The 16,669-nt window shown below is 37.5% G+C and overlaps 1 protein-coding gene across 2 annotated transcripts in view; it reads left to right on the top strand.

Annotated features, from left to right (window-relative positions):
* Fam83b (family with sequence similarity 83 member B) overlaps window positions 1-16,669 on the top strand; it is a 75,345-nt gene that overhangs the window by 45,702 nt on the left and 12,974 nt on the right. For both annotated transcript variants that reach the window (XM_055596639.1, XM_055596631.1), the window contains exons 3-4: window positions 10,400-10,564; window positions 11,961-12,085. In XM_055596639.1, coding sequence (XP_055452614.1) covers window positions 10,400-10,564; window positions 11,961-12,085 — 290 coding nt within the window. The remainder of the gene's footprint in view (window positions 1-10,399; window positions 10,565-11,960; window positions 12,086-16,669) is intronic.

Raw genomic sequence — 16,669 nt, 5'->3', positions numbered from 1 at the left:
GATTTTACCCATTTAAAAATGAATGCATACAAGACATTATTCTTTGAGAAAATAAGGATATGTTTCTTTTCTTTGATATGTTTTTTTTTTAAGTGTTTTGCTCTTAATAGAATCTGCATGCTCAGGAGAGGAAGGGAGGGGGAAGGGCATACTGCATGGTGAGTATTAGAAGCATTTTTTGTTTTCCATGTCTTAAGAATGTTACTAGAACATATTTGGCTTTCTAGAGTTGAAAGAAGTATTCTGTATTTTACATGTGTGTTTTGCATTCAATGTTAAATAAACAAAGAACAATCTGGCATAGTGTTAGGCCTGTAACAGCAGTGAGATTCTCTCTGAACTTTATAATCACTATATGAATGGAGGTGGATTCTTTTTTTACATGCTCATCAATTATAATTTAGTTTAAAACTAAATTATTGAAAATGATACAGCCCATTGGGTATTTAATTCACCAGAGTTTCCAGGCTTACCATTGAATTTAATCAGCTCAATAATCCAAGCTGAAGGGTAGATTTCTCCCTGCACTGCTTCACATTTTAATAATTTGAATAATTTTTCCCCTTCCCTGGCTTCTTAATGCTTTACAGAATATCTGTATATTTCTAATTCACTCTTTGATTTATTTGCCAACAAAGACTCAAATAACCTCAATTTTAGGCATATTATAATTGCCTTGAAAGTATTCTGCTTGACCAAACTGAGATTCCAATTTAAATTTTGCTGTCTAGAATAGATGCAACATTTAAAGTGATATTTCTGCATATGTATGAAAATTGAAATTATTCACCATTTGGAAACTCACTCAGAGGTTAAGTAAGTTCCGAAATTGTATTTTATAGCACTGAAGCAATCAAATTTGGTGATTGATGCAAGATAGTTTCTATATAGATTTCCCTCCCCCATTCTGTCTCATATTTGCTCTCCCCTTCTGTAACAGTCACCTCTGGTATGTTTCTGGCTTAACTGTGGGCTCCTGGTTGTTTATGTGGATCACTTATTTTCAAGGATAATTCTGCATGAACGTAGAATACCAACGAAGGGCAGTACATATAGGCATACACTGTCTCTAATTGTTTTTAATAAAACAGTTTGATTTAATCTAACGAGAACTTTGGACTATGTGAGAAACAAAAACAGCCTTTTGACCATCAACATTTTTATGAACCAGTTGAAGGAAAGTAGTTATATTTTATCGTTTACTCAGTGTGAGATAAATTTAAGAATTGGACACGGAGAGTCTTTTTAACTTTTAACTTTATTCATTCGATTGTTCACTTTACATTCTAATCGTAGTCCCCATCCTCCTCTCCGCCTGGTCCCATCCTTTCTTTCTCTTTCTCCCTCCCTCCTCCACTACCCCTCAGGAAAGCCCCTCTCCCCTGCCACTAACCCGTCCCAGCACTGCAAGCCTCATCAGACCTGAGGATATCCTCTTCCATAGCGACAAGGCAAGGCTGCCCACCAGGGAAAAGTGATCGAAAAACATGCAACAGAGTCCATGTCAGAAATAGCTCCCGCTCCCCTTAATAGGGAACCCACAAGAAGGCCAAGTTGCCCATCTGGTATTTAAGTGTAGGGGACCTACATCCAGTCCAGGCATGGTCCTTGGTTGGTGCTTCAGTCTTCGCAGGCCACGCCGGGGCCCAGGTTAGTTGATTCTGTTGGTCTCCTTATGAAGTTCCTGTCCTGTCTGGCTCTTTCTATTCTTCCCCCAACTCTTCCACCAGGCTCCCTGAGCTCCACCCAGTTTTTGGCTTTGAGTCTCAGCAGCAGTTTCAATCCTTCCCTGTGTGGAGCCTCTCAGAAGAAAGCTATGCTAGGCTCTCGTCTGCAAGCATAGCAGACCGTCCTTAGTGTCTGGGGTTGGCTCTCTCCCACGGGGTGCGTCTCAGGTTGAGCCAAGGATTGGTTGGACAGTCCCACCATCTCTCTTCTATTTTTATCCCTGCACATTTTGTAAGGAGGGTAATTTGGGGTCGAAGTTTTTGTGGGTGGGTTTTGATGTTCCACTTCCCTCCACTAGGAGTCCTGTCTAGTTACTGGGTGCCCTCTTCAGTCTCCATGAGCCCTGCTACAAGGGTTTTCAGCTTAGAGTCACCCTCTCCCCATATTCTCCCTGGAGCCTAACCTACTGTAACTCCAGCCTCACTCCAGCTTGTCTCAGAAATGTTCCCTCCCACAGTGTCTCTTCTCTCTGCAAGCCCTCTGTCCTCCTGCCCCCATCTTCCCACATCTGCTCCCTAAGCTTGTTTCCCCTCCATATTCCCTTTCCTCTCCTGTTCGGTCTCTTCATTCACTTCTGCTGCCTGCTCTATTTCAGCTTCTGAGTGAAATTCCAGCACCCTCCCTTGGGCCCTCCTTGTTACTTAGCTTCCTTGGGAATATGAATTGTAGTCTGGTGACAGCTCAGAACATTTGCTGTGTTCTGTGCCAATGTATTGCTTGCCCCTAAAGTGTCTATCAGCAGATAATCAAAATCCTGGAAACTGGAAACAGTGTGGGGTATTCAACTAATATTCTAAGTAGCATGGATTAACTTGTCCAGTTTAGCTTGATGATCTCCTGAAAATATTTCCAATACTTTCTAGCTTTGAAGATCCCTCTCTCTTATTACCAGAGATGCATTTTTAAGTGCCAGCCACATGTAATTTGGGAATGCTAATGCTGTAGATGGAGCAGAGCAAAATACAGAAAAAAAAATACATACAAACTATAGTGGTCTGGTTATAATTTTATTACAATAAATGGCATGTTTTATAGTTCTACGAATTAATGCCTCATGTGACTACGCTTATTGAGAAGAAACAGTATTCATGACCTATATCCCAACAAAATTATCAACATTTGATCTTTGCCAAGTATACTTACCTCAAAAGCTAGGTACATCTGAAGAAATACAGTTTGATTTTGTAAGTGAATTATTATTTAATCTAACAATGATTTTACACAGGAAGTTTTCATGTAACTCTAAAATGGTATTTTAATTTTTCTGCTTTTAAATATTCTTTAAATATTCTTTAAATATTCTGCTATTAAATATTCATATTTAAATTAATTCTAATAGTTTCCCATTTTAGCGCTGTTATTTATATATATATGATTAATGAAGTTTTAAATGTTATATTCTTTACTCATTGGTCACAATTTGAATTGTTTTTTTATTAATGATTTAAGATAATATATTACATTATATTTATTTTCTCTATAGTAGTTTTCTTTTAAAATATCACCGGTACAATTATGTGACAAGCAGCTAAGTAAAGAAATGCTTATTAATTTTAGTGAATGGCTTTCAGTCTCTAAAAGAAATTATATGTTTTTAGCACATTACCTTATATAGCTGCTCTATGCCTTCTCTTCAAGCTTTGTTAAAAAATATATTTAATAACCATGTTTATTTATTTTATTCTAAGTTTTGATCCCTAATCATGCTATTTATCTTCAGAATTAAATAAAATAGAACATTTTAAAATATTGATAATAGATTATAGTTTACAAAGTGAGATATGATACTTGGGTTCTTGAAATCTATGGTCGGGTGTGGCTACCAAACATCTGTTGCCTCTACCATCTGTACCCACTGAAATATTAAAATACAGCAATGGGTGCCAGCTTTGAAGAGTCACGAGTGTGTCATGATTTCCTGGTAACATCAACTCAACGCTTACTTTTGCGTGTGCAACCAAAGCTTTCCGAGTCTGTTTCCTGTCCTCCTAGAATTTGTGGCAACATTTCTGAAAAGTCAGCTTTAGCATTCTAGTTGTTCAGCAATAATTGCTATTTTTTAATTCTTAAAATCATTCATTTTAACTGGTAGAAGCAGACACAGATGTGTACACCTTAATGGGGTACTATGTAATGCATACATTGTAATATCAAATTAAACTCACTTGACATTTCTTGCTTCATTATGATGAAAATACTAAAAATCCCTTCCTCTTGAGAATGTAGAGCATATAATCATATCTGTAGTCACCCTACCATGTAACAGCATGTGAGCAATCCTTACTTCTTGGTCTTTATTATCATCATCTTTGTTGTTGTTGTTATAGTCGTCGTCTTCCTCTTCCTCTTCCTCTTCTTTCTCTTCCTCCTTCTCCTTCTCCTTTCTCCTCCTCCTTCTCCTCCTCCTTCTCCTTCTCCTCCTCCTTCTCCTTCTCCTCCACCTCCTTCTCCTCCTCCTCCTTCTTCTTCCTACTTCATCCTCCTCCTTTTTCTTTTCTTTTTTTTTTTTTTTCTGTTCCCATACTTCAAGGGCTTGGTCCTTTCACATAGGTTCTTATTTCTCCTACATTAAACTCATGTACTTTTACATTTTCTCATTGACTGAATGACCCAATTCCTCTGTCTCCCCTTTAAGCCCTGATATTTTGTTCTCCATATGATGTGTTCTTTTGGTGATGCTTTTCACAGAGGTTTTCCTTTCCTATATAATTTCAGCTTGATTTTTCTGCAGCAGTTCTCTTTTTTATAGCCTGCTTTCACACTGAATTGGCATTCTTATTTTATTCAGCTGTTTGTTGTTCTCTCTGAGTACTTCATGCTATCTTTGTGTTGATTGAACATATTTGTTATTGTTCTTTGGTACTCTTTGAAAAATCCCTTTAAGTCACTATCATTAGAGTCCATTACTATGAGTTTGGTGCATTTTGGAAGGTAGGTATTGTCTTGCTTTTTGTGCCATCTTTGTTTTTGCACTTTTATGTCTGGAGTTAGTGTTATCTGAGTCTTTTTCTCTCCTTCCTTCTTTCCTTCCTTCTCTTCTCACTTTCATCCTTTTATTAAAAATAGGTTGCTCATTTTATTTTTTTGTATTGGGGTTTGCAATGTTTTGGAGAAGTCTAAGCCATTGTAGATTTCCTCTCCACAGAGGAATTTAGGTCCTCTCCACTGCTAGTTAGGTCTTTGGGGTCCATCATTAATCTCCGCCTGAGTCACCAACCATCTGCATTAACTGAGTCACTTTCTATGCTTCAACACACCTCTGACTTTTATCTCTGCTTTTATCATTTTGTAGTGTGGCTCTCCACACCTGCATACCCTACCCCAAGTCAGCTCCAGCTTGCTCCCCATTTCCACTACCCTTGCCTAATATTGTTGGCCCTGTGTACCTGTGTGCATTATCCTTGCTTAGCTATAGTTTGCTTCCTGCCTCCTCAACCTTTGCCACTTGTTGTGGGTCCTTCTGCAGGTGGACACCCCAACATGTGTCAGCACTCACACACTCTTTGATTGTATATCCTGGGTATCCTGGGTCCCCACTCACCTATCTGGTTTTCATAACAACTATACTGACTTACAGTCCCACCAAGACCATGCAGTATGCTCCACATTCTTACTAGCACTTGTTATGGTTAATATTTTGGTAACATCAGTTTCTACTGATGTGAAGAAATATCTTGTAGTTTTAATATACAGTTATTTGATAATTAGTAATGTTGAGCAGTTTTTATACGCATTACTATTGATATTTATACCTATTAAATGTTTGTATTAATTGCTGGTAAATTATGGAATATTCATTTGCCCACTTTTAGATCAGGCTATTTGTCCTTGTGCTATTGAAATGTTTGAGCGGGCTACATGTTATGGATGACAGCCCATTTTCAAACATGTAGTTGGCAAGTATGTTCTCTCATTTTTTCATTATTCCTCCATTTTGATTTCTTTTGTTTTATAAGTTTTGTGGATTTAGAAAAAGTTTTCATTATTTTAGTAATGCAGTGTTCTTTGTCTACATTTGGAGAACTTCATTTTCACAGATTAAAGTAGGAGAACCATGCCATATTCAGTATCTTAAAAAGTTACTATTTAAAATTGATTTGTAGTTCGGTTGTTGCCCCAAAATTTCTTGCTCATTCTATGCTTCTGACTTAATTCTGGCATGCCTTCCTTTGGAAGTATTATATTTTATGGTCTTATGCCGAAGGTTTCTATCCATTTTTACTTGAATTCTGTGACTGGTAAAAGAACTCTATTTATAGCACATCCCTTGATGCTCCTAGAACTGGCTTGCACACAGTTGGAGGCATTTTAATTGATTGGATTTTGGTAGAGCAGAGTCTACTTTGGTGTTCCATCCTCTGCGATTCTGCCTCCCTAACCTTTGCCTCTCCACACAGTTCCCTGTGAGGTTTTGTAAGGCAGATGGTGTGATCACATAGCTAGATTATCTTAGTGGAAAATAGACTTGGAGGGTCCTGGGGTAAGTTTTCTTCTCCCTCCACTTCCTGCTTCGTCTAAGGCCTATAACACAATTGGTTTGAGAGCTCATGCTAAGCACAGTTTCCACTCCAGATTTCAGAAAAAGTCAAATTGAGAGAGGCATTGAGAAAGAAATTGGAACATGTGAAATGAATGATTTTTTTTTTTAAGTCAAAGAAAGGACTCTAGGTCCTTTGCAGCTTCATCTAGGATATCTTCTCTTTTTTCCTCATAACTACTGTTCAAGTTTCCGCTAAAGTTATTTTCAGAAGCAAGGGTGCTTACTTGAATGGAGCTGGTATAAAAGTTTAAGTAAAAAAAAAAAAAAATAAAAAAGGTAAAAGCAAAAATCTCATGTTTACCTTAAGCATTTTGGATTCTATGTTATGTAAGGGATGTGAAAAATTCTTACTCAGTTTCTCCTATGAGTTGCCTACAGATGTATCAGTTTTGTAAATTATAGCTATTGCCACAGTGCTTACTTTCCCTTCCCTTCTTCTTTGATTTTTATTATATATTCTATATGTAGAGTTTTCTCACGTTTGCCTATCAGTGATAGTTCAAGCTTTTGTAAACTATGCACAATTAAGTTATTAACTGTTTAAGTTATTATTATTAACTTGTTAAGTTAATAAAGAAAAATGAAATATGTTTCTTACATGCCGTAAATCATTTGGACTACAGACATGAAGTTTAGGTTGCAGTAAATCAGCTTTTGAGTAATAAGATCCTGAGATCTCTAGGATAATTTCTTTCTTACATTCAATATGTGGAAATGAAGCTATTTATTGTATTTCATAATAGAAGCCCTGTTTACATTACATTTTAGCCATTATTATCAGGAGTAGAAAAGAGTTGCTGCAACATAGAATTGTAGAATTTAATCCATATAAGATTTTTTTAGTAAAATTGTTTTAGTATAGACAGAGTTATTTCAGTGAGTTTTCCAAGAACATTTAATTTATGACAAATCTAAGTAGTTGATGTACAATTACAGGCTATTAGTTCTTACTTAAGCTATGCAAGAATAAGGGCCAGACACATTTTTCCCCATATCAGCTTCATTTGTTTTTTTTTTAACCCATTAGCTCTTATTTATGACAGGTTTTTGCAGACTTAGAAATATATGTCCCTTAAGTGAGCATTTCCCTTGATTTCTATTACTCATTTCAAAGAAGTTTTCAGTTGTGTCTGATTTTATTATAAATATTTTTTTAATAAAATCACATTAATCATTTTATCTTTACAAATTATTTTATTTCTTCCTCCTGTGTCTAGTCAGACAATTGCCAGGGAAGTGAGAATCCCTTCAGATGAAGGACTTTGACAGTGGTGGCAACCAAGAGCATGAAGAATATTAATTCAGGGCACAGGCATGTGTTATTGCATAACTAGTTCCTATGTAAGCATATTGCTAGCAGGTTACCCAAAGAAAACAAAATGAGACTCAAAAGAGAATCCTAGGAATGGTGATGCATTTTTTCCCAAAGACATTTAAGCATTTATCTTCAGCATCAAAGTTGACACTTTTCTTTCCAGCAATCTACCAACTTTTCTTTAAAAAAAAAAAAAAAAATATATATATATATATATATATATATATATATATATATATATATATATACATATATATGTATGTATGCATATGTACCACTGATTTACACTATGCATGTGTGGTGGTCTGAATGAAAATGACCCCTGGAGGCTGAATGTTTGAATGCTTGTTCCTTACCTAGTGGAACTCTATGGGAAGGCCTGAGAGGTGTGGCCTTATTGGATGAGGCATGTCATTGGGAGAAGGGCCGAGGCTTGAAAACCCCTGCACGGATCAGTCTGGCTTCTTCTCTGCCTGCTGTCTGTGGATCAGGGTACAAAACTCTCAGCTACTGCTCTAGTGCCATGCCTGTCTGCTTCCCACCAGTCTAATAATGAATCACCTCCTACAACATGAAGCACACCCCCAATTAAATGCTTTCTTGGTCACAGCAGTAGAGCAGTAACTAAGAGAGCATGCTTACTTCTTCATGTGTTTACAAAGACGAACATCATGGCATCATTCAGTAGGCTTCACAATCCTCCTCTGCCACATGAATGTATAGACTAGGCGTTTTCCACGTGCGTATTTCTATCAGACACTTTTTCCCAATAGGCTACATTGACCAGATATTCTCTCTTTAGATTTTGTGCTGTATTTCATATCAAATCTAAACATAAGATTTCCATACTATTTTGGGGTTGTTGTTCAATCTAGTCGTTGTGGTCATTTTCTACAGCACAGTGAGTAAGCGGTCACGCAGTACTTTCAGGTGAAGCTGACATACATCATTTCTGATTAGTGTTCGTTATCAAGACTAATCCCATACAGAACATCTCATTTTACACTGCCTTCCATGGCACGGTTAAAGCTTTGTAGATCTCGTATAACTTCAAAACACCAAGCGAGGGTAGAGAAAGCAGATACCCAGGAGGCTGCCCGGTGTGGTGAGCCCCAGATACGCTTGTTGAAGACTCATAATCTCACATTCTAGGTCTCAGCTTAGTCTGTCATCTGTCACACAAGAAAGACCAGCATTTGTTTTCTACCTTTGGTGTAATTGAATCGTTCACTGGCTGAGTGACTTCAATTACTTTTACAAACAAGAACCTATGAAATGGGCTTCTGACCATTTTCAGAGTCTAAAATGACTTGTTACATGAGAGTATCTGGTAAATTAAAATGACTTCATACATACTGGTTATAAATATCATTTTGGACAGTAGTGTTTCTTTATTTAAACTTTTTTGTTCCTCACTAATAAGTACGGTCGGATTATGTCAGGAATATATTTTAGGGTTTGTCTTAGGAAACATGAAGTTTTAAAACCTTTCTTTGTCATTGATATTCATCAAACCATTCATTAAAGCACAGTAAGTAAATTAATACTTGTCAGTGTAATTTGAAGACATCACATACTTGATATCAGGAGGAATGTTCTCAAGTCAACAAGTAAGATGGTTTTCTCTTGTTTTTCTCCTCTTCTGGCCCCTCCTAGCAATCCATATATAGGAAAGCAATGAGAGATGCTGCTGCAGTGAGAGAGTCTATTCGTGCCCCGCCCCCAAGCCTGACTGCAACGTTTTATAGGCTGTCCAAGGACTGTGACCATCTCATATGGCTTAAGGATGGTCCAGTGTTTTGTCTAAATTTTGCGTAGGGGTAAATGAAAATGACCTCATTCTTCCATGACTTTTCCTCAAGATGTCCGCATGGACAGCTTCACTTGGTTTAAAGCTAACACTGTGCCTGGGATCCCTGAATTGAGCCTGTCACACAACTTGGTCCCTTATGCCTGCTGTTCCATGCCACTCAAAATAGTCTTCCTGTAGGTTAAGGCAAGATGTACAAGGGTGGGGACTTTTATCCTGCTGCCTATCACATTGTAAGTTGTTGGTAAGTCAGTGCTAAGTCAATCAAGAGATTTTCTTTTCCTTCAAACTTGATTTCGCTCTCAGAACTTCGGGGAGTCTGCACACACAGGAACACGCACCAGTTGCCTCAAATAGTGGCCTGTTTTAGTCTTATTGGCCTTTGTTGTGTTTCTTGTTGTTGATTGTGCTACTTTTATTACTTTTTGCTAATTCTGTCTGTGAAGCTAACGTGAAGTGTATAGATAGATTGCCCTGTTCTTCACGCCCTTCATTTCCATCATTGTAGTCTTTTGTCCTTTCCTAGATATGGGTCTGTTCCAGTCTTTCAGCACCTTCATTGACAAAGCATAAATTCATCCTTCAGCGTCCCTCTTTCTTCAGTCAATCATCCAGCGTAACCCAGAGCACCATCTGCTTCATTCTTACAATTTCTACCATCCCATTTTTCTAAGAAAAATTTAAAAACTGCTTTACTATGTTTGGCTTATAAACAGCTCTGGAGACAATAGTAGGATTTGCCTTTGATTGCAGATTTGACTAAGATGTAAATTTCCATTAACCTAAACTGAAACAAAGGTTGACTAGTAATAGACATGCACATATTTTATATTTATTTGTATTTATTATCACATATTTTAATGTGACAATGTTTATTCATTTCTATGTAATGTGTTTAATTTCCTTCCATTTTCTTTGGTTCCTACTGAAACTAAGTTTTGTTTTTGTTTTTTTTCTCAATGGTTACAACTTTTCTAAAACTGCCTCATATTTTTGTCTTTAACAGGTGGTTGCTATAGTGATGGATGTATTTACTGATGTGGATATTTTCAAAGAAATAGTAGAGGCATCAACACGAGGAATATCTGTATACATTTTACTTGATGAGTCCAATTTTAATCACTTTCTTACTATGACTGAAAAACAGGGCTGCCAAATTCAACGTCTCAGGGTAAGAATTCAATTTTTTTTTCTCTCAGGTACTTTTGCTTACCGTTTTCATTACTGACTCGTGATTAATATAAAAAAGTATAGGAAATAAAAATAAAAATGAAAAAAAAAGAAATGATATTGTTTTTCTGACTCAACAGAACTGATTTTTCTAAATTACATGCAAATATTTTATGCATGTAGAAATCTAGAATAGGGCACATGATGTCCTGGATTACTTTAGTGTCAAATAAAGGATATGGTTTGTAATTAAAAAAAAAAAAAAAAGATAAACTAGTGCAGGGAATCTTATGAAAGAAGGAAGAGATAGGAAAACATGGAGGGGACAGGAGTTCCACAAGGAGAGCAACAGATAAAAAAAAAAAAAAAAAAAAAAAAAAAAACTTCTGGGCCCAGGAGTCTTTTCTGAGACTGATACTCTAACCAAGTACCATGCATGGAGATAACCTAGAACACCTAAAACCCCTGCTCAGATGTAGCCCATGGCAGCTCAGTCTCCAAGTGAGTTTTCTAGTAATGGAAACAGGAACTGTCTCTGGCATGAACTCAGTGGTTGGCTCTTTGATCACATACCCCTAAGGGGGGAACAGCCTTACCAGGCCACAGAGGAAAACAATGTAACCAGTCCTGATGAGACTTGATAAGCTAGGGTAAAAGGGAAGGAGAGGAGGTCCTCCCCTATCAGTGGACTTGGGGAGGGGCAGGGGAGGAGATGAGGGAGGGTGGGATTGGGAGGGGATGAGGGAGAGGGTTACAGCAGGGATGCAAAGTGAATAAACTATAATTTATAAAAAACATACATAATATTTTAAAAAGTGAAAAAATAAAACAGCCAAAAAGATATACTAGTAAAAATATTAAGAAAATAATGACAAGAGAGCAATGACTGGAAGACAAGTTATTTCTGGAATATGCTTCTTGATAGAGAACCCCTATGTATTCTTCTGAATTAGCTTTGCCACCAGGAATAGTTAGAGATTCTGTTTCACATGTACATCTTTGAAACTTCTGGAAAGTGACTCCATTTTTTTATGTGTTGCTTTCTTGAAGCATTTGACATAGTGTTTACAGCTACATTTGACTCATGGAAAGGTTTTCATGCTATTATCATCTGAAAGCGTTTCTCACAGTGAAATCTAATATCATTTATGGAACCGTTCTGTGTAAACAGAAAACATATGTCCATTTAAACTAATTTAAATGTATTTTTGAAATGGTTCTTTTTCTTGAGTATCGAATTTTAGGAAAATGTTTGCAATTTTCCTTCATGAATATTTATGTGTTTAAAGTTTGTTTCACATAAGTGTTTTTGATTTGTGTTACATTGTCATTCATTTTCTTTGAAAAAAATCTCACTTCTAGATATAATTTTAATTTATGTTTACATATAATTGTAGAACATTCGAGTACGGACGGTAAAAGGCCAAGATTATCTTTCAAAAACAGGAGCAAAATTCCATGGGAAAATGGAGCAGAAATTTTTGTTAGTTGATTGCCAGAAAGTGATGTACGGTTCTTACAGGTAAGAATATTGTGTTTATTTTAAGCATTTCCATCCACAGAAATAACTTATTGTTTTGAGAATTGAACAAAATTAACTCAGCTGTACCTTATAAATAAGAAAAAATAAGAGGCCAGGGGGATTCTCAGCAGTTCAGAGCAGTCATTACTCTTATAGAGGACCTGAGTTTGGTTCCTAGCACTCACCTTAAAAAAAGGCTCAAAACTAACTTTAACTCCAGCCCTCGGGGATCTGTGCCCTCTTCTGGCCTCTTCTAGCACTGCACTCACATTTATAAACCCACACACCGATAAATATACATAATTATAAAAATTTTTAAGAATGAGGACCAGGTAAATCAATTAAATAGTCCTATAACCCCCAAAGAAATAGAAGCGGTCATCAAAAGTCTCCCATCCAAAAAAAGGCCAGGACCAGATGGCTTTAGCGCAGAATTCTACCAGATCTTCAAAGAAGAGCTAACACCAATTCTCTTCAAACTATTCCACAACATAGAAACAGAAGGAACATTACCAAACTCATTCTATGAAGCCACAGTCACCTTGGTACCTAAACCTCACAAAGACTCAACAAAGAAAGAGAATTTCAGGCCAATCTCCCTTATGAACATTGATGCAAAAATACTTAACAAAATACTTGCAAACCGAATCCAAGAACACATCAAAGATATTATCCACTATGACCAAGTAGGCTTCATCCCAGGTATACAGGGGTGGTTGAATATACAGAAATCCATCAACGTGATCCACCATATTAACAAACTGAAAGAAAAAAAAAACACACGATAATCTCTCTAGATGCTGAAAAAGCATTTGACAAAATCCAACATCCATTCATGTTTAAAGTACTGGAGAGATCAGGGATACAAGGCACATATCTAAACATAGTAAAGGCGATATACAGCAAGCCTATAGCCAACATCAAACTGAATGGAGAGAAACTTAAAGCAATCCCACTGAAATCAGGGACAAGACAAGGCTGCCCACTCTCTCCATATCTCTTCAACATAGTGCTGGAAGTCCTTGTTAGAGCAATAAGACAGTTGAAGGAGATCAAGGGGATACAGATGGGAAAGGAAGAAGTCAAATTATCACTATTTGCAGATGATATGATAGTATACATGAGTGACCCCAAAAACTCTACCAGGGAACTCCTACAGCTGATAAACACCCTTCAGCAAAGTGGCCGGATACAAAATTAACTCAAAAAAATCAGTAGCACTCCTGTATACAAAAGACAAAAGGGCTGAGAAAGAAATTAGAGAAACAACACCATTCACAATAGCCACAAATGACATAAAGTACCTTGGTGTGAACCTAACCAAACAAGTCAAAGACTTGTATGAAAAAAAGTTCAAGTCTCTGAAGAAAGAATTAGAAGAAGATATGAGAAGATGGAAAGATCTCCCATGCTCATGGCTTGGCAGGATTAACATAGTAAAAATGGCCTTCTTACCAAAAGCAATCTACAGATTTAATGCAATTCCCATCAAATTGCCAACACAATTCTTTACAGACCTGGAAAGAAAAATTCTCAACTTCATATGGAATAACAAGAAACCGAGAATTGCTAAAACAATCCTCTACAGTAAAAGATCTTCTAGAGGTATCTCCATCCCTGATCTCAAGCTGTACAACAGTTATAAAAACTGCATGGTACTGGCATAGAAACAGAATGGTGGATCAATGGAACTGAACAGAGGACTCAGAAATAAACCCACACACTTAGGGACACCCGATTTTTGAAAAAGATGCCAAAACCATACAATGGAAAAAAGATAGCATCTTTAACAAATGGTGCTTCTCCAACTGGATGTCTACATGTAGAAAAATGAAAATAGATCCATACTTATCACCCTGCACAAAACTGAAGTCCAAGTAGATCAAAGAACTCAACATAAAACCAGAAACATTAAATCAGCTAGACAAAAAAGTGGGGAATACCCTAGAACTCATTGGCACAGGAGACAACTTCCTGAACAGAACACCAACAGCACAGGCTCTAAGAGCAACAATCAATAAATGGGACCTCATGAAACTGAAAAGCTTCTGTAAAGCAAAGGACACCGTCATCAAAACAAAGTGACTGCCTACATATTGGGAAAGAATCTTCACCAACTCTTTCTCTGACAGAGGACTCATATCCAGTATATATAAAGAACTAAAGAAGCTGAAAAGCAGCAAACCAAGTAATCCACTTAAAAAATGGGGAACAGAGCTAAACAGAAAACTCTCTGTAGAGGAATATTGAATGGCAGAGAAACATTTAAAGAAATGCTCGACCTCATTAGCCATTAGGGAAATGCAAATCAAAACAACCCTGAGATTTCACCTCACACCCATCAGAATGGCCAAGATGAAAAACTCAAGTGACAACACATGCTGGAGAGGTTGTGGAAAAAGGGGAATCCTTCTCCACTGCTGATGGGAATGTAAACTTGTACAACCACTCTGGAAATCAATCTGGCGCTTTCTCAGACAACTAGGAATAGCGCTTCCTCAAGATCCAGCCATACCACGCCTACGCATATATCCAAAAGAGGCTCAAGTATACAAAAAGGACATTTACTCAACCATGTTTGTAGCAGCTTTATTTGTAATAGCCAGAAGCTGGAAACAACCCAGATGCCCCTCAACTGAAGAATGGATGCAGAAACTGTGGTACATCTATACAATGGAGTATTACTCAGCAATGAAAAATAAGGAAATCATGAAATTTGCAGGTAAATGTTGGGGCCTGGAAAGGATCATCCTGAGTGAGTTGTCCCAGAAGCAAAAAGACATTCACGGTATATACTCACTCATATAAACATACAACATAGAATAAACCCACTAAAATCTGTACATCTAAACAAACTAAGCAAAAGAGAGAACCCTAACTAAAATGCTTAATCTCCATCCTGAAAGGCAAAGAGGATGGACATCAGAAGAAGAAGAAAACAGGAAACAACCTAGGAACCTGCTACAGAGGGCCTCTGAAAGCCAGAAGAAGAAACCAGGAAACAACCTAGGAACCTGCCACAGAGGGCCTCTGAAAGCCTCTGCCCTGCAGACTATCAAAGCAGATGCTGAGCCTGATGGTCAACTGATGGGCAGAGTGAATGGAATTTTATGTAAGAAATGGGAAATAGCAAGAGTAGGAGAAGACAAGAACTCCACAAGGAGAGCAACAGAACAAGAAAATTTGAACACAGGGAACTTCCCAGAGACTCATACTCCAACCAAAGACTATTCATAGAGATAACCTAGAACCCCTGCACAGATGTAGCCTATGACAGTTCAGTGTCCAAGTGGGTTACCTAGTAATGGGAAGAGGGACTGCCTCTGACGTAATCTGATTGGCCTGCTCTTTGATCACCCCCCCCGAGAGGAGAGCAGCCTTACCAGGCCACAGAAGATGACAATGCAGCCACTCCTGATGTGATCTGATAGACTAAGATCAGAAGGAAGGAGAAGAGAACCTCCCCTATCAGTGGACTTGGGGAGGGGCATGCATGCAGAAAGGGGAGGAAGGGTGGAATCAGGAGGGGAGGAGGGAGGGGCTTATGGGGGGATACAAAATGAATAAAGTATAATTAATAATAAAAATAATAATAATAAAAGAATCCTTTTTAAAAATTGAAAAATTAAGCAGAATTTATAGCATGGAGTTTGCAGACTCGGGCCTTGCTAACATCTTCGTGGAACTTAGACTGCTCACATGACTATGAGCAATGCTGTAACTTGGCTTCAGAGTCTTCATCAAAACAGCAAGGGGGCTGGCTAACACTTAAGGTGCTTTTCAACTTTATAATAGCAAAAGTAGATTAACTCCTGCAAAGACAATATGAATTTAGAAACAATCACTTAAGTCAGTATTGGTAGTTTATGCCTATAATCTCAGCATGCCAGAGGATATAAAAAAGTTCAAAAATAGCCTGGTCTATGTAGTGAGTTCAGGTTCAGCTAGGATAGTAGCAAGATCCTGTCTCAGACACCAAAAGTAAGGCTGGAGTGATGATTTAGCCTGTGAAGGCATTTATTGCTAATCTTGATGCTTTGAATAGGATCCCTAATACCCCAGTGGTAGAAGGTGATAGGCAATGCTTAGAAGTTGTCCTCTGATATCCATATATACACTGTGGCACACACAGGCATGCACACACATACACACACACACAACATAAATAAATGAATAAAATCTAAAAAATTAAATATTAGACACCTACAGAAAAAAACAGATACTCAAAAATAAATAAATAAATAGAAGTTGTTTAGCACTCTGAAGAACTCACCAGGAGATCTCCTGTAGAGTTGTTCAGTGTCTGAGAAAGCAGGAAATGCTAGGCAGTCTAGGTCAGGCTGATCAGGAGTATAGACTTTGGCCAGTAATTTCTCAGTAATGTCCAGTAAGCCATTTTTTCTGAGTGAGGTACATAATAAATCTGTATCAACAGGCAAATAAAAACTTCTAAATGCTTCTAAAGCTCAGGTCAATAAGGCACTATAGACCCATCCTAGAAGACATGGGGCTGGCTCTAGAGAGCTGTGGATGTGAGCTGGCCAGTGGAGTAGATCCTTTGCTCTTTGGTATATATATATATAT

The sequence above is a fragment of the Psammomys obesus genome, unplaced genomic scaffold (assembly GCF_907164565.1).
Source record: "Psammomys obesus unplaced genomic scaffold, mPsaObe1.curated_primary_1811, whole genome shotgun sequence".
Lineage (NCBI taxonomy): Eukaryota > Metazoa > Chordata > Mammalia > Rodentia > Muridae > Psammomys > Psammomys obesus.
Note: the sequence above shows the minus strand (reverse complement) of the source record. Positions and strands in the feature narration are given on the sequence as shown.